Below are 18,700 nucleotides of genomic sequence, written 5' to 3'. Positions count from 1 at the left end.
TCAGTGCTCAGTTGACCCAACAGCAAACAAAACAGCTATTTTCTGCATCCGCTCTGACGTCGACGCGGTATGCTAACCGACCCTGTGTGCTACCGCAGACGCGCTACAGGAAGGACCAGAACCCCAGCCAGCAGAGGCCCTGGATCCCCCCGGTGGACAACCTGCTGAAGGACACCACGGACGGGTCTGCCCTGGCCGCCCTCCTGCACTTCTACTGCCCCGCCCTGCTGGGCCTGGAAGGTAGGCCTGGGATGACTGGGAGGGGGCGCTTTGACCTGGGGGAGGGGGCGCTTTGACCTGGGGGACGGGGCGCTTTGACCTGGGGGAGGGAGCTCTGACTGGGAGAGAGAGATCTGACTGGGAGAGGGGGTCTCTGACTGGGGAGGGAGGGCGTGAGGGCGGTATGGTCCTATATGTGCAACTGTTCGGCTTCATCCAACTGTGCGAGAGTACCATCTCGCAGTTGTTTACCACAGTGTGATTGGCTTATCAGATCGAAGACCCGTAATCTTGTCGAGTTGATGAGGGCTTTAAAGGCAAGACAAACCTCACACACACTCACACACACACACACACACACACACTCACACACAAAAACACGTTCAATCAACGCCTTGTGTTGAAACAATCCCACCATCCAAAGAACCAAGTCACCCAGGACTGATGCAACACATCAGGTGACATTCCCATTGAATGATGGGATTAACCCTTTTCACCTTTGCTCTGATTGGCCAAACTCAGCCCATCATTTAAATGATCAGTCGCCTACATTAACAGGTCGTAGCATAAAATGGCGCGGAGACCACCAGCTGCTGCTTGTATTGCACTCACTCACCGGTTCACGTGACCCCCGTACACGCCCTGATCGGCTCTGCCCCTGACGCCATGGACCCCTGCCCCCATCCAGATGTGAGCCTGAAGGAGAACATGACCCTGGCCGACAGCCTGTACAACCTGCAGCTCATCCGGGACTTCTGCCGCGACCACCTCGACGGCTGCTGCCACTTCACCCTCGAGGACATGCTGTACGCGTCCTCCACCATCAAGGTAAATGTTTGATGGGCTGGGGGGATCGAGCAGACTGGGAAGGGGGCGGCTGCCACCAGGGGACTGGCAGCATGGGGGGGACTTAGGAGGGTTTGGAAGGGAGGGCAGAGGCTGAGAGTCGCTGCCTTTAAATGGCTTGAAGAACATGAGGTGTTCATTGGATCTACATCTTTTTGGAGTTTTAGAATCGTTTTGATGTTTTAACTGAGTTGTTAAAAAGGGGGATAGAATTTGATAATTTATTGTTTTGTATTTATTTTAATCCAAGTCATATTCAACTGTGGGCTGTCAAATATGTTTTGTTATTAGAATTTTCGAATCAGTTTTTCAGTTTTTGACTGTTGCTAGTGAGTGAAGAACATTTGAAGTTGAATCGGTTGGTTGATTGGTTCATTTTAGTGTTAAAATGGAATGAGCCATGATTGAAGTGGGATAGAGGGCCCAGGAGAGGAGATCAGCCTGAATGGATGGAAAGAACTGATGGTTTGTGAAACACTGTAGCTGTGTGTGAGCCGTGCTGTGAGCGCTGAGTCATGTTGGAGCATACAGTTGGTGATGTAGACCTTCACAAGCTTGACCAATCACAGACGGGATCGTTCTGGGTCCTCCGTTGTCTCAATGTTGCTCTGTGTATTATATACTTATATACCTCGGCTCATATACTATTTTTCTTTCTTTCTTTCTTTCTTTCTTTCTTTCTTTCTTTCTTTCTTTCTTTCTTCTTTCTTCTCCATGTCTGTAAATCTCTATTTCCCATTGGCCAACATATCTTCTTCAACAAAGGACATTGCAAATGTATGCAATTTAGAGAGATCCACAGTGAAGATGTCCCATAGAAAGCCATTAAAACTCTGTGTATATTCTGTCCGCACAGCATTTAATGACTGCCGATTGGGTACAGGATAAAAAATTCAATCAGTACGATGTAATATGAGCAGAGTGAATCCCGAGCCAGAAACACAGAGCACTGCAACCGTAACCCAGATTCCAGGCAGAGGCGCAGAGAGAAACTATCTCTCTCTCTCTCTCTCTCTCTCTCTCTCTCTCTCTCTCTCTCTTTCTCTCTCTCTCTCTCTCTCTCTCTCTCTCTCTCTCTCTCTCTCTCTCTCTCTCTCTCTCTCTCTCTCTCTCTCTCTCTCTCTCTCTCTCTCTCTCTCTCTCTCCCCCTCCCTCCCTCCATCTCTGTCTGTCTACTGACCTCCCAGACAAACAGGCCGACCAATAGGCAAAACAGACAGGAAGTCAGGGCTGTGTGTGTTTACAATACGAATTACAATAAGGCAGGATAGAATATCTAACTGAATTGAAAAGGGTAAGAAAAATTAGTGAAGTGATTCAGAATCAATTCCATCAGATGATGGATGATATTCAGCAGATCAAATCAGTCATCGAATCAGTAGCTGTTTTAATGTCAACACTGTTGACTGTTAACACGTTAATGCGTGCGCCCACATACACACTTACACATAATACAAATGATTTAATGGCATCTTGAGTGTCGCTCCCAAGTGCCATCTCCCAAGACCCATCACATGTAGACCTTTGTGTCCGAAGCACATTGGAGAGCATATTAGCATCTTGTACCTCGTGCCCACGCACTCTTATGCTAACCCCTCCAGCCAAAGCCTCGCCTGCAGTAGCAATTGATTGCTAATGGGAAGCGAAAGCAGTAAATCACAACACAGCCATTTGCGTGCTCTACATTTAATTAAACAGCCGAGATCTTAATTAACATCTGTTGATCCAGCAGAAACCAGAGAGAGATACCTAGAGCTTACTAGCATCGGGGTGTCGCTGGTTTTTACTTATTCCTTAGCCAGAAGGATTTCAATGAGCCCGCTGTTGTTTTTCCGCGGAGGGCAATTAGCACTGTTTGTTTACGAGCTAGCTCCAGTGTGTTCGCTCAGCAAGGGGGCTTCTCAACCGCAGTCTGCTACGCATTAAACCAGTGCTGAACCGCTAGCTCTAAACACAATAGAACGTGATCAGAATGCACTGTGCGCGTGTCACGGTGATGTGGCGTTGATATGACGTCGATATGGCTGCTGTACTATTGATAAGATCTTGCTTTATTCTATCTCTGTGTTTTCCCTGTTACTTCATTGTACATTTACTTGAAGTCTTGTAGCTGATTCTTTTTCGTCGAAGTGACTTCAATTTGAGGCTGCGACCAATCAGAGCATATCGTGAAAAATTAGAGTGAATAAACGTAAAAGAAAACGACAACTGGAGCGAGTGCAGAGTAGCTGTATTACCTGGGTGTTTGTTAGCAATAGCATTGTTCACACAATCACATACGCTATAATTTCTTCATATGTGGCAGCCATGCTACAGTAATAAAGCCAGGGTCAGTACAGTGTGGTTAAATGGTTAATGGCTTCCCCTTTTAAGCCCTGTTTAACCTGCCAGTCCCATCGAGCGCCGTGATTGGTGGAGGTGATGTCTCACGGAGGGCTCCGGATCCTTCCATCAACCCGCTGGCCCGGGTGATTAATGACATCACAGGTCTTAAGCACGCGCGCGTACGCACTCACACGTGTGCGTGTGTGTGTGTGTGTGTGGGTGTGTGTGTGCCCATGTAGATATGTGGAGTGGAGGGGAGGGGGGGGGGGGTGGCTGTCTGAGTGGATTATACCACAGTCCACCCCACCCACCCTCTAGCTCCACCCCCCCCACCCTCTAGCTCCACCCCCCCCGCCCTCTAGCTCCACCCCCCCCACCCTCTAGCTCCACCCCCCGCCCTCCCAGCTTGTTAGAATTACCACCAATCCCCTCGCAGCGTTCGCCCTGAGAACGCCACAGTGTGACACTCCCCCGTCCTACAACCAGCTCGGACCACACCGCCGCAGACCTGGCAACCCGGGGGGCCGGCATGTGGGGCAACGCACCACCGCACGGGGGGCAAAGGGGTAGGTAGCGCGCGTGTGTGTGTGGGGTTGTGTGTGTGTCTGTGTGTGTGTGTGTGTGTGCGTGTGCGTGTGTGTGTGTGTGTGCGTGTGCGTGTGTGTGCGTGTGCGTGTGCGTGTGCGTGTGTGTGTGTGTGTGTGTGTCTTGTCAGACTAAGTTGGTCATCCTTTGCTAGGTTCCCTGACTGCTCTGACTGTGTGTTTCCGCTGCTGGGTGGGATGCTTCTGCAGGTGACTTTGTTCCGCTGCATGTACGTGCCTGTCTGCTGGTGTCTGTGTGTCGCTGAGGAGATGCAACCCATGCATGGTCAATTGTGGTCAGATGGGGGGGAGGAGGGGGGGGGGGGGGGGCTTTACTCATGCTCTTTTAAGCCATCTGGTCTGGCCACACTACAAGAGGGCTCTCTCTCTCTCTCTCTCTCTCTCTCTCTCTCGCTCTCTCTCTCTCTCTCTCTCTCTCTCTCTCTCTCTCTCTCTCTCTCTCTCTCTCTCTCTCTCTCTCTCTCTCTCTCTCTCTCTCTCTCTCTCTCTCTCTCTCTGTCTCTCTCTCACCCTTTCTCTCTTGCTACCTTTCTTTCTCCCTTTATTTATATATTTATTGCCATCACTCTTTCTTTCTTTCTTTCCACTAACACTCACTGAAACAATACATCTGAGAGCTTACCACTCATAGCAACCCCTCCAGTCATGTATCCCAGCGACTTGCTCTGTAGCATTAGTCTCAGCTCTATGAAAGCTCTATCCATTGATCCGATCTGAATTCCTCTTCACACTGAATCATTGTGGTGGACTGGGGAGTTCATGGTGAATCTGTGATTACATGCTTGCTATAACAGAGCGAGTGGTAATGAGTGATGGTGATTGAAGCTGAGGGGTCAATATGTGGTAATGTGTCTTAATGTGTCACTGTGAATCAAAGTCAGGTTTGCCTATGACACTTTAATCGTCATGGCTGCCGCGTGCCTCTTCCTCGTCCATGCTGGGACTGCCGTTGGGTCGGTGAATTGCAACGCTGCAATGTCTCTAACCTGCTTTTATAAATAAATAACCATATACCTCCTGTGTCGACAGTTAGGAAATACTGCAGCAGGGGCAGGGGGGGGGGGGGGGGGGGGGTGATGGGTTGTTAAGGCTCCGCATCCCTGGGGTAGTTGGGGTTTGGAGAGAGAGAGAGAGAGAGAGCAATTGCTAGGAAGGTAAATCATTGACATCATTTTTGTGATGAGCTAGAAGTCATATAAAGAGACATTCTTTGTCTGGACCCTAGACACATCTCTCAAGGTCACTCCTGGTGCATTACATTACACAGATGTGTGTGTGTGTGTGTGTGTGTGTGTGTGTGTGTGTGTGTGTGTGTGTGTGTGTGTGTGTGTGTGTGTGTGTGTGTGTGTGTGTGTGTGTGTGTGTGTGTGTGTGTCTTTACTGAGAGGGACAGAGAGCGAGAGAGAGAGAGTGGGATAGAGAGAAGAAGAGCGAGAGAGAGAGAGAGAGAGAGAGAGAGAGAGAGAGAGAGAGAGAGAGAGATGAGAGAGAGAGAGAGAGAGGGGAGAGGAGAGAGACAGAGACAGTGGAGAGGGGAGAGAGAGAGATCACAAGCTTTTGGTGAGTGTGCCAATACATCCATGGTGAGCAAGTAACAATAGAAAAAAAAAACATGCTGTGGATTTTTGGATTTGCTTTGTTCCAGTTGAGTGCATATTGAGAGCACATTTCCTCATTACGGTCTACTTAAAAAACGGGGTGACATAACATCATTTCACCAGAAATACAGAATGCTTTACTTTTACTTTTCTCTTTATTCAAAGAAGACCAATTTACATTTAAACGGCAAAACAACAAAATAATCAATCCAATTTGATTGAAAGGCTGACAAGGTGACAGTGAATAATGCCAGAGTCAATAGAGGATGGATTCCTGAAGGCGCTTTGACCTCCTGCTGTAGGTTGACCCCGTTACGGGGCGGGACTTGGATTGTCGCATTCCTCGCTTGATGAATCCAGGTCAGACAGACGGTAGGCAGGCTCTGGATGCATACTGTAGGTGTCTTCTCCATTTGGACGGCCCTTATTGCAAGCACAGGTCCATTATGGTACCAAGTACCAAGCACATCAGTGCAATAAGGATGGTACTCGTGGCTGTTTTAAAAGGACAGTAGATGTTTTCATGTCAGTAACACGGTGATGGGTGTCTTTTTCTGGACGTTTTTCAAAGGTGAGACGTTAGGTGAAGCAGTGAACCCTTGTGGCCGATCGGCGGAGCTGCAGCCTTTTGTTTTTGTATTTAGACAATGTAGCTCTGAACACCAGAGACGACGTGTCTTATTATGTTTTTCGTACAGATAATAGGTGTGTATTATTTCATTTTGTTTGTGTTGTTACTAATATAACTACATTTGTTCCTCCGCAATTTTGTTCCTCTCCCTAGAGCAACTACCTGGCTTTCATGGCAGAGTTGTTCACGTCGTTTGAAGTGGACAAGCCTTCTTTCGTCAAGCCAAGAATTCTGGACGGTGAAGGCACCGGTAATGAAATCATATTTCACATGAAAATGTTTCAAAGCTGTACAGAGTTCCCACGTTGTCCAGGCGTAAGGGACCCTATGTTGACCTATGACCTTTGTTTGACCCCAGTGACTCCATCCTCCTTACTGAAGAACATTCCAGCGGTCCCCATCTCCAAGGCAACCAAGAGAAGCTTCATGGACAGATCTCCAAGTCCTGAGAGACCAAGGTGTTTAATTTATTCCCCGTTACATCCTAGTGTAGGAAATGTGATGCCATGCTAAACGTTTGGACATTTTAGAAATAAACCCTACATTTTGAATTGGTTAAGTAATAAAAGAAATCGATTTATTTAGTGCGAGTGCGATGATGACATTTTTACCATTTGTTTCTGTCTCTCTTATCTTTAGCCTACCCCTCCGCCCACAACCTCGCAACACAGGTACTTCCCCGACCACTTCTTGTTAAAAGTCCAGGTTGCTATCTCAATATTATTTTGCATTATTTGTGCGTGCCCCTTTAACTGTTACTGTGCCATAACCCTGCTACATTATAGACTGCTCTGTTTTAATGCTTTTCAGGTGAAATCAGGAGGTCCACTTCCATGTCCTTCGTGGACGGCAACGTTGGAACCTGGCCTAAAGAGAAGAGGTAGGAGTTCCTTTCTTCTTTTAGTTTGTAACCTATGAAAATAAATGACTATAAATGTTAAGATAATCAAATCATTGCATCCATTCACATTTAAACAGACCATAGTTTTACAACACACACACTTTAACACTGAATTCAACACAGAACAAATCCTACCTTCTCCTTGTGGTGTTCCACAGGTCCGGGCCTTACGGAGTGTCCTTCGACATCCCCTTCGACAAAAGCGACCCGGCACCGGCCTCCGAGACACCCCCCCGCGGCATGGTGCGCTCGGCCAGCACCGACGACGGCGCGGGCTTCAAGGTCCACCACATGCCCCGCGGGATGAAGCGCAACCTGTCCTTCCAGCCCGTCCACGGCCAGAACCTGGGCATCGAGGAGGAGGAGGGCTGCCCGGAGAGCCTGGCCGCCCCGGAGGCTGAGGTCCGTCCCACCACGGGCCGGGCCTACCCCAACGGGCACGGCGACGCGGCCTCCCTCCCGTCCGGCGGTGGCCCTTCCATGGAGGACGCCCTGCGGATGATCAGCCCCAGCCGGCCCGCCACCGAGGGCACCAACAGCGGCTTCTTCCTGCACGGCCCCGCGGGCCTGGGGGCCCCGCTGGACCCCGTGTCCGAGTCGGACTTCAAGGGGCCCCCGAGCTCGTCGGACGACACGGAGATGGACACGGGCGTCCAGGTGCGCACGGAGGATGCGCTGGACGAGGACTCGTCGCTGAGGGACTGCTCGGTGAACCTGGAGCTGGAGCTGGACACGCCGAGCCCCAGCGGCAGCGCCGGCTACGGCCGCTCGCCGTCCGCCGCCGTGAGGATGACCAGCTTCGCCGAGCAGAAGCAGAAGAAGCTCCAGCCCTCGGCGCCCGACTCGGGGCGGGGCAGCAGCAGCTCGCTCAAGACCACGCCGGAGGGCTCGGAGCTGGGGCTGCCGCTGTCCGTCACCTGGGGCCCCAGCCCCAAGCACAGCCCCGTCCGCAAGCACAGCCCCCCCCCGCCCCCGGCCGCCAAGGCGCCGCCGGCGGTCCCGCTGCGGGTGGCGCCCGTGGACCCCGCCCAGGCCATGGCCACGGAGATGGTGGAGCTCCGCATGCGGCTGGAGGAGAAGCGGAAGGCCATCGAGGCGCAGAAGAAGAAGGTGGAGGCGGCGTTCACGCGGCACCGCCAGCGGACGGGCCGCTCGGCGTTCCTCGACGTGGTGAAGAGGCGGGGCGACGGCGCCGCCGAGGAGGGCGGGAAGGCGGAGGACGGGGGCAAGGCAGAGGGCCCGAGCCCCGCCCTCCGCGCGGGGGGGAGGAGCGTGGCGGACACGCCGGACGGCGCCGAGCAAGGCGGCAGGGAAGAGGGCGGCGGGCCGCTCGCGGGCCAGCCGACGGAGGTGGACCTGACGGAGTACACGCGCTCCATCGACAAGCTCAACCACTCGCTGGGCTTCCTGCAGACGGAGATGCAGCGGTTGGCCCAGCAGCAGGAGGTGATCATGGCCATGAGGGAGCAGAAGCACCAGCAAGCGTGGCTGATCCCCGCGCCGCACGCAAACCCCGCCGGGCAGAACCCCGGTCGGGTCGGCGGGGCTGGGACCAGATCCTCCGGACCCTCCTCTCCGGTCGACTCCCCCCGCGTCGCCCACCGATCCCCCACCAGCATCAGACGCAAATCGGCCTCTTTCCACTCCCGTACCCCCCGTACCCCCCGCCCCAGCGAGCTGAAGCTAGCCCCCTACAACCGGGTCCTCACCGCGCCCCAGTCCGTGGACAGCATCCCCCGGCTACGGAGGTTCTCTCCCTGCCAGCCCCTGGCCCACTCCTTTGTGTACATGGGGGAGAACCCAGCGAGGGCCAACCCGGAGACGGACCCTCAAGACGGGGACGGGAACGAGGAGGACCCCTTGCTCTCCCTGGAAAGCGAGGGGCCACACACCACCACCTCCTCCGCCAAAGTCGCCCGTAAACTCGGCAACGTCAAACAATGGGAGGTCTACGCGAACATGGAGGTCTCCGGGATGCCGGCATGGGACCAAGAGACGGACGCGGACCTGAAGCCCACGGTGGACACGTCCGTCTCCGAGGTCCTGTCCCATCCGGTGCTGGAGTCCTTCACGGTGACGCCCACGGAGAGCCCGCCCCAGCTCGGTCAGGCCAAGGGCAGCCTCGTGGAGGTGCCCCTGCTGACAGAGACAGAGACAGAGGCTCTGGAGGAGAGGGACGATGGCGGGGCCGGCCTGGACGACGACGATCAGACCGCGTGCCGGGGGTTCTTCTTCAAGGTATCGTTGTCGTGCCTCGGCCTGGTTTTGGGTTATTCTAATGAGCGTCTGCGCAGGCAGGTCACGGGGTCTGACGGATGGAGCCAGGGGGAGTCTTGCTGCTGGAGGCAAACAGAGATTGACGTGTTTGTTTGTCGCATATTTCAGTATCGTGAACGGAAGACATTATTCTTTGTCTGCACATTTCTGTTATCATTTGTTTTTACATGAAAGCCAAATCTATCTTTAACAGTCGTTCTTGGCATGCACATGCAAACACATGAACGTCATCCAAAAAAATAAGTATTCTGTGGAAGCGACTGCTGCTAAACGCTGCTGATATCTCCTCCTTAATGACTTGTATCTGAATCCACTTTGAGTCACTTTGGATAAAAGTAGCTGCCTAATGGCTAGATAGACTGCGCCTACAGCATCCTTTGTCTGATTTGCGGTGGCCATGTCTGTTTTCACAAGGTCTGTTCGGGAATGGGCCATCTAAGGACATTGTCATCAATCCATTTGTTTTGTAGGCTAGCTCTGATCTGGGTCAACAAAGTGGGGCTGCTGTGAATAATTCAGTCCCAGCTGTGGAGGAACGGATGAGGGACATGTTGACTTGGGAGTGCAAAGGGGGGATCACATGAAATCTTAATTGGCTAGAAAAGAGGGAAAAGGATTAAGTGCTAAAATTAGGCTGCTGCACCCCTTGATGTGAAAGATAGCTGTGGGTATTTTTGGTGGCAGATCAGAACGTTTCGTTGGGTTGGGGAAATGTCTCCCACGTTACTCCCCCTGTCGAAGCAGACATGGTACTAACGGAGTACACAGGTCATAGGGCTTATGTTACCAATGCACTACAGGCCACCTTGTGGTTGACCAAGTTCAGCAACAGAATTGCCTCTGAGATCTTTACTTATTTATTTAGTCCAGATGGGGCACCTCAGAAAATAAGAGCAAAGTGGGTCACCTAAGCCGGCCCACTGTGACTGGCCCTGGATTGTGTTCTCCTTAAGCTTTCGTTTAGGTTTCCAAATGGAACTGGGGGTGTAAAAATAGAGTGTAGAAGTGTATGTATGAATGGAAACCGCAAACAAGCTAATCCTTGTCTACAGAAACAAGACGTGACAGGAGGCAAGATTAAACAGATTTATAATATATAATCGCCTTTTCCTCCCTTTGGTGGAAGAGTTTAAGTTATTGCTTTTTATCACAATGTGCAGTGGTCTCAAGTATAAATGTATCCAGTAGCTAAGTTATAATGTTGGCAGCAACAATTTCAGCGCAGTATGCTGAATGTACATTTAGACGTCAACAATACGGGCACAGTTTCCACCAGAGACAGAGAAGAGGAAACCAAAATAAGCCCGGCTCCCTGGTGTGGGGAGCTGGCTGCAGGCGGGGCGGCGAGGTAGGCCATCGCCGAGGTAACCGAGTTTGTTTCCCGCTCCCAGGAGGAGAGCAAGGGTGAGGACAACATGGCCCAGAAGAGAGCGGCGCTGCTGGAGAAGAGGATGAGGAGGGAGAAGGAGAGCCAGATGAAGAAGGTGCAGCAGGAGGCGGATCTGGAGCAGAAGAAGGAGGAGGCTCGGTGGGTGAACAGCAAAGACTGAATAAAATCATCGCGCTTTTCACTGGTTTGGTTTCCTCCGGACTGAACGTGTGCATATAGAGACATTATAAATGATATAATGACGTTTAACTTTAATTACATAATTAAATTATAAAAGAGTACCGTTTATGTGGGAGTCTTTTGGTTGATCCTTTTGTTTACCTATCAATGCCAGGAAAAATAATTATATTTAATTGAATTAGCCATTTAATACAAGTGTTCTTCATGCATCTGATGGTACCGTCTTAACTAATTACTTATGCACTAACAGTATTGTACGACACTTTTGATTAAAGCAGCCACCAAATGGCATAATGTCCTGGTAAATAACCTCAAAAAAGACCAAAAATAAGCTAAAGTAAACAAGTAAGCTAAAGTAAACAAGTTCAAAGTGAAAGTGAAAGTGACCGAGGCTCCGCCCCCAGGCTGAAGGCGGAGGAGGAGCGGCTGCGGAAGGAGGAGGACAAGGCCCGCAAGGAGTTCATCAAGCAGGAGCACCTGAGGAGGAAGCAGCTCAAGCTCATGGAGGACATGGACCAGGTCATCAAGCCACGCCCCTCCAGCCTGGGCCGCCAGCGTCGCAGCCGGCCCAAGTCCATCCACCGAGAGAGCCACGACTCGCCCAGAACCCCCGTCAGGGCCGCAGGTAACCATGGAGACACTCCCCCCCCCCCCCCAGACCCCCTAACCCTCACTACCTGAGGGTCTGCCACAGTCCCACCTCTTCCCTCCAGGCTGGGCCTTCGGCTGTGCCAACATGAACACGGTGTTGCCATCTATCTACCCATCCGTTGGTTTTCACCGACGAGGGTTTGCTGAATGCTAACCTAATTTGTTTCCTTTGGAGGGTAAAAACTATTTATACTAATTATGTTGATCACACTGGCTTTGGCTTCTGCGAAAAACTCACTAATTTGTTTCTCATTCTGATGCCTCCTTAAAAGAGGATTTGGGGTGATGGTACCATCTTAACTAATTACATTTATATTATATTTATATTTATTTAACAGTGTGATATCGACTCAACGTGCAGACGTTGGAATTAAACATGTCAGAGCGCTGAAGAGCCATGCATCGTGTGTAAATGTATTCCAGTGTCTTCTGTTACATGGTTTTAGTTAATGTGCATGCATACACTGCATCCTAGTCTGCAAGTGTCTTCTCCTTCGCCCTGTCCGTGTACCATCGGCCCCATGTGTGTGTACTTCCACGGTCTTCCTGTCGCTGCAAAGCCCCTGCTGGGTCTCCAGAGGGACTCTGGCGTGTAACCGTGGTAACCGTTGTGTTGCCCCCCCCCCCCCCCCCCCCCCCCCCCCCCCCCCTCCCATCCCTCCATGACTCATTGTTCCACAATCCAGGTTCACGCCAACGTCTCTTTTCAGTGTCCAGTCTGTCCCTGGCGTCCCTCTCCCTGGGAGACGCAGACAGCAGCCAGCCGGACAAGAGAGGCCCCAGGTGAGAGACCGATTCTCTGACTGATTTGGTGGATTTGATTCATCGATTGTCTTCCGACCCCAACGTTGTTACTGGTATTTAGGAAGAAAGACGTACAAAAGTATGTTCTTTAGGGAATGGGAATTGTGTATGTTAGGTAAATTAAGATTAGACGATTGTATTTGTTCATTAGGATTATTACTATTATTGTCATCACAATTTAGAAGAGTATTTTTCTAACATTTTCTAATTCTATCAACTAAAACCAACATGGGGAACTTCCTTTAAGAGATATTTGGTTGACATGTGTGCAATAGTGAATTAGCTTGAACCTATTTAGGAGATCTTCACAGTCCTGTCTTCTAACCAATCCTCTTGACTCACCCTCTACGTCTCTCCCTGACACCCTTCTCTTCTGCTGTCAGAAGCGTTAGCTTAGCCTCTGGCAGCCTCTTGCACTTTCTGAGCTCTCCTAAGCGCCGGAGGAGAAGGTTAGTTTTACTGTCCCGGCGGTACAGACTCCTGCTGCCATCCACTCCCTGAAATCCCCTGTCTCCATTGGGGTTTCATACCCTTACACATCCCCAATGGCTAACATCTGAGCACCGGCACTTTGCTTTGGGGACCTTTTTTGGCTAGCTCACCATGCTAATACTAGCAACACTTTGGTTCACCGCGCCGTTTGGTGACCACCCTCCTCCTCACTAATACCCTCCTCTTCCTCTCATGGCTGCTCAGCACCCCCCCCCCCCCCCCACACACACACCCCCGATAGATGGACCACCTCCTTCTCTTCTGCTTACTTACTCCTGCCGTCTCACAAGCTTAACCGGCATATGCACTGCAAAACTATTAAACTTAAAAAGTTTAAATCATCTTAAAAAATCGTTCTCAATAATATTAATATTAATGGTATTAATATGTAATATTAACCCCAAAAAATAAGGATTTTAATAATCATTATCATGTAAAAAAAATAATTAACTGGATGATAAAGGTTGAAATTAGGATGAACTAGAATGTTCAATTAATTAGGTTTCAAAAGCATTTTATTGATTGATTTTAAGTGACTCATAATCACTTTTTCTTTATTAATTAATATTAAGATTTGTTTGTTTGTCTATTTATATAGTCAGTGATATATTTATAATGAATATGGAACTGAGGTGTACAGCCTTAGCCAACACAGAGCCACAAACACTATAGGTAGACTGACCCACAGATGTTCCTAATGCACCAGCCTGCTTCACATGACTGCCCACACTAACCTCAACGCTTAAGCCTCCTCATTCTGGATGACATTCCCTGGATGTCATCCATGCATCCCCTTGTCGCAAACCGTTACGGTCCCGATCACAAGGCTTAGCTAATGCTGCTAACTCCGCTAACTCGGCCAACTGCCAAACAAGCAAATTTTGCCAAAAGTAAAAGAAAAAAAAAGCTTTGGTAAAGAGAAAAAAAAAGAAGCTTTTTAAAAGATAATCCCACATTTCCAGTCTGGGATTAATAAAAGAGTTTACAATTCATTATGGTTTAAATACATACATGAAATTGGCAAAATGGACTACAGCCATGAATTATAAACTGGCATCGCTCGTAAGCGCTTAGCGTAAAAAAACGCGTAGCCATGGTGAAACGGTACCTAACTCTTCTTTGTGTGTGAATGTGTTTTCTATGTGTGTGTCCGTGTGTGTGTTGCCTATGTGTGTGTGTTTTAGGCCTGACTCGGCAGATGGCTTCCTCTCTCCGAGTCGATCGAACAGCAGGAACGGGGAGAAGGACTGGGAGAACGCCTCCACCACCTCCTCCGTCATCTCCTTCACTGAGTACACCGGTACGTTAGGCCCGCCCCTCTGTCAATCATTCTGCTTTGTACCTGATCCGTCTAGACTTTGGAAAAGGTCTGGAGGTATTGATGTGTGTTTGGGTCTTCTTGGTTTTCAAGTGAACATATTCATTGAAATGTACATACTTTAAATCGTTTTGCTCTTTTTATACTTAGAGTTGTATACTTATAGGGCTATGTTAATAATACTACATTGTCAGCGAGTTTCACAGAAACTAAATGACTCAAACCGCTGATGAAACAAATCATGCAAAAATATAAAACTGTATTGTCAACATATTGCCGGTGTGCGAGTCAGAAAAAAGAATTGTAGCCTTGCAATGAACCCAGAAATAGGATTTAAATTTGAAGTTTGTACTCAAAACACGCCGAGAGCGAGAGAGAGAGAGAGAGAGAGACAGAGAGTGAGACAGAGAGAGAGAGAGAGAGAGAGAGAGAGAGAGAGAGAGAGAGAGAGAGAGAGGGAGAGAGGGAGACAGAGAGTGAGACAGACTGTATATATATATATATGCACTAAAAACAGAGACTCCTTGTGTAGATATTTCTCACCATCTCTCCCACCAAACCGCCCACCATATCTAACAGTAGCAGGAATCTTTAAGCGGATCTCCATCAATTATTTAGCCGGGCATTCTGGGATTACCACGTCGTCCACGTTCCATCGCCATGGAAATACTAGAGCAGGTTGTCATGACAACCCTTCTTCCCCGTGACGTCACGCAGGGCCGAAGCTGTACAAGGAGCCCAGCTCCAAGTCCAACAAGCACATCATCCAGAACGCCCTGGCCCACTGCTGCCTGGCCGGCAAGGTCAACGAGGGCCAGAAGAACAAGATACTGGAGGTACACACATCCGGAAAACTGGGGGAGAATGTCATGTTTACTCATGGTTTTAATCATCAGGGTTTTGACTGGCTAAATGATGCCACTTTCACTGGGCAGTACACTGGGCTGTGCACTGGGCAGTATACTTTCACCGGGAAGTACAGGTGCTCATTCATGCCATCAATGGTAAAAAATAAATTTGAAATATATATGTATTTTGTACACAGGAGGTCAAGGTCCAGTTTCCATGATACCATAGTTCTTATCAAACATGTGCATATTAATGCATGACGACATTGAATACAAGGTCAAATGAAACATATTCTCATTGACTAATCATGTCCTATTAATCCTGTTTTATGATTTATAAACAACAATCCTCCCCAGCAAATGGAGAAGTGCGAGGCCAACAGCTTCCTGGTCCTGTTCCGGGACGCGGGCTGCCAGTTCCGCTCGCTCTACACCTACTGCCCCGAGACCGACGACATCACCAGGCTGACGGGCATCGGGCCCAAGAGCATCAACCGCAAGATGATCGAGGGGCTCTTCAAGTACAACTCGGACAAGAAGCAGTTCAGCCAGATCCCGGCCAAGACCATGTCCGCCAGCGTGGACGCCCTCACCATACACGGCCACCTCTGGCAGACCAAGAAACCCCCCACGCCCAAGAAAGTGGTACCTCCCGCTAAGTCCTAATGGACACTCTGAAGGACTGAGCTAAAGTGTGATACATCTGCGCTGGATCGAGACCCCCTGGAGGTATGCGGTGGGTAGGGGTACAGTGGTCGGTACTCGTGTTTGTAATGAGCCGTGATTCTGGGTGTTAAGGACTTTCAAATGGATTTCTACCCATGAAGAATTCAGCGACATCTGCTGATCTTTAATAATTAAAAGACAATGTTTTCATGTTGACATCTAATACTGGTGAACCTCCTCCAAATGACTGACCATAAAATAATAAATAACCGAAAAATGTAGAAGGATAAACAAGGCATTCAATGGCCATGGTTTATACGGTGGTTACATTTTTTGGAGAGGTGCATTATGGGTCGTTGGAGGTGCATTACGGTCCACGCAGGTGAGGTAGACTCACCGTGTTCCTCCAGGGATATTCCACACAGAGGTATAAATCAGCCTTGAAGCTAAACAACACAACCACGCCCTCCTCAGACAGAACCTGATCTTCGTTTCAATTTGCACTTCACTCTACATCTCCATGACGATTCCAACACCTGCAAAGGCCAGTTTGTTGAGCGGTATTATGTTTTGTGCTTTTGACTTTAATCATTCCTGTTACATTCCTTTCGTTTTGTTTTAGGTTTTTTTTTAAACAAAGTTCCAGAGTAGAAGGAACAGGACTCAGAATAACTGGAATGTATTATGGCACTATTTAAAAAAACGTCATGTAAATGTTGAGCACTAATATGTGTTTGTAGAAGTGGTTTGATTTGAGTCAATCGTTTTGACTGTGTAACTTGCCATTTTTAGGTTTTTGCTTATTCTTCCTCAGATGTGCCAAAAGTTAACAAACTTACAGCTAGAGACCGTTTGAATGATCAGCAGTTTCCTTTGATAATATAAAGCACTGAATGTTTTTTTTACATCCATGTACATACAACTTTTTGTTCATGTAAATCTGTTTATTTGTGGCCTCATTTTTTGTTTTAGTTTTTAAGGATTATGTCAGTGCAAAGAGTTGAACGTTATGAGACAAATGCCATACACTACCATACACAAGACGTTTTGTACATATGAAGAAAAAAAAAATCCCACTTTTATACGTGGGTAAAACACTTTCTATAGTTAAGGTACTTAAAACGACAAGGGCCAAAAAGATATGATAGCATACAGCTAGTAGTGTCAGCCACACAGTATGTGTGAGTGTCCTCAAATCAGAGCGGTTTAAGCTTTCTATAAACTCCTACTTAAGTCACTCGACAGACCGTGGTTTCTAATTTCAGAAAAACGTGGTTCTCGACCTGGCAAAGTAGAATGGGATTCATTTTAGAAAAAGAAAGACGTTTTTATAATGAATTTATTCATATTCCAATATTCCTCTGTCGTGTTTGTAATCTTGTTACATTAACTGACTTTTTTAAATATGGGCAAATAGTTAATATTTTACCGCCTCAACATACAGCTGCATGAATAAAAAAAGGGAACAAGCATTTGCATGTTTACCGTTACAAGGAATTCTGGGTAGTGATTTCTCAGGGGTTATGGGAGCTCCAATTTTAAGAGTTTTAAGCAGCTGATGATTTGCAGAGTTGTAAATCTCCTAAAACAGTTAGCGGTGATGCAAATTTCTTGTTTCAGATGCTATACCAACTGCACACCTTTTAGAAGGATTAGGGAATGTTTAAGATAACCTGCGTTCCTGTCCTGGCTTATTGGTGTCACCTACAGCATTCCTATTCAGTAAATCTGGAATTAAAATAACAACAGAAATTGAATCAGCTATTTGTATTCAATGCTGTAGTATTATTCATTACAGTATTAAGCAACAACAGTTTAAAAATGTAAAGCACTTTTAAAATGATGATTAATTCAACTTGAAAAGTCCCAATTCTCTAGATGCATTAATATGGGGTGCTTTACATTTTTCACAAGAAGCCATGGTATAAATTATTTGAATCACTTTAAGGATCATTGTAAAGATAATTTAAACTAGATCCTCTATTAACATATAAGGTTTCATGGTAGCTTCACGGAAACAAAAGCCACTGTTTACATATTGAAAGTATTTGGAAACTTTTAAGATATCTTGACCTATGTTTGTCTTTTTTAAATTATTCTATTTTATCTTGTCTTGTTTATCAAACATTCTCCTTAAAGCTTATTTTGTGGTGAATGTTCTATCGAAAAAATCCTACAATGGAGAATATTCAAAATTATAACCCAAACAAGGTTACACGATTACACGGACACGGTCCAATGTAACACAATTGGAAACTGACCCAAATAACACTAAATGATGATATGTAAAAAGTTTTAAAAAGTACATATTTTCTAATTGAATGAGCTTGATCAAATATTGAAGGGCCAAATAAGGCTCAGTATTCGATGCAGTTTGAGATTTTTTACTCTCTTTTATCTATATGACGCTCCTGACAAGAAAAAGGCTAAATCATTTAAGATTCAAGTTTCTATGTATGTCCTATTACTGCTTTTTCTTAATAAATCCATTACTGAGGGAATGTTCATTTTCAGAATGAAATTGCATTAAGAATGACTTTGTGGTGTTTTTCCGTAAGCATTTAGAATACACGTGTTCGTTGGATGCTGTAGGCCTATTTACTGCTGGAAAAATGGTTTGCTTTTGCTTTTCTCCTTTTCCATTAAACTAAGCATGACCTCAGTCACTATGCGTCTTGTTCTTGTGTCCCGCAGACCGAAAGAACTACAGCCAAGATTTATTTAACTGAACTACTTTTGAGTTCTGACTGTTTCTGGGTCAATCTCATGAATATTAATGCACCTGAATCGAAATAGTTGCGATGGGGACGGTCTACTAGGACTGTATTATTGAATCAATAATTGTACTACTGTGTTTGCGTGTGTGTGTGTGTGTGTGTGTGTGTGTGTGTGTGTGTGTGTGTGTGTGTGTGTGTGTGTGTGTGTGTGTGTGTGTGTGTGTGTGTGTGT

General features: G+C 47.7%; 1 protein-coding gene across 2 annotated transcripts in view; it reads left to right on the top strand.

Moving 5' to 3' along the window:
* camsap2a (calmodulin regulated spectrin-associated protein family, member 2a) overlaps positions 1 to 18,408 on the top strand; it is a 42,801-nt gene extending 24,393 nt beyond the window's left edge. The window contains exons 6-18 of one of the 2 annotated variants that reach the window (XM_056603949.1): positions 99 to 240; positions 908 to 1,047; positions 6,378 to 6,474; positions 6,583 to 6,682; positions 6,864 to 6,895; positions 7,035 to 7,104; positions 7,284 to 9,363; positions 10,794 to 10,930; positions 11,377 to 11,597; positions 12,310 to 12,406; positions 14,104 to 14,219; positions 14,955 to 15,073; positions 15,443 to 18,408. In XM_056603949.1, coding sequence (XP_056459924.1) covers positions 99 to 240; positions 908 to 1,047; positions 6,378 to 6,474; positions 6,583 to 6,682; positions 6,864 to 6,895; positions 7,035 to 7,104; positions 7,284 to 9,363; positions 10,794 to 10,930; positions 11,377 to 11,597; positions 12,310 to 12,406; positions 14,104 to 14,219; positions 14,955 to 15,073; positions 15,443 to 15,751 — 3,660 coding nt within the window. In that variant the 3' untranslated portion in view covers positions 15,752 to 18,408. The remainder of the gene's footprint in view (positions 1 to 98; positions 241 to 907; positions 1,048 to 6,377; positions 6,475 to 6,582; positions 6,683 to 6,863; positions 6,896 to 7,034; positions 7,105 to 7,283; positions 9,364 to 10,793; positions 10,931 to 11,376; positions 11,598 to 12,309; positions 12,407 to 14,103; positions 14,220 to 14,954; positions 15,074 to 15,442) is intronic. The other variant, XM_056603948.1, reaches the window with a different exon arrangement.
* Positions 18,409 to 18,700: the final 292 nt, after the last annotated feature.

This window comes from Gadus chalcogrammus, chromosome 12 (genome assembly GCF_026213295.1).
Source record: "Gadus chalcogrammus isolate NIFS_2021 chromosome 12, NIFS_Gcha_1.0, whole genome shotgun sequence".
Lineage (NCBI taxonomy): Eukaryota > Metazoa > Chordata > Actinopteri > Gadiformes > Gadidae > Gadus > Gadus chalcogrammus.
The sequence above is the reverse complement of the archived record's forward strand: the minus strand, read 5'-3'. Positions and strand labels throughout refer to the sequence as shown.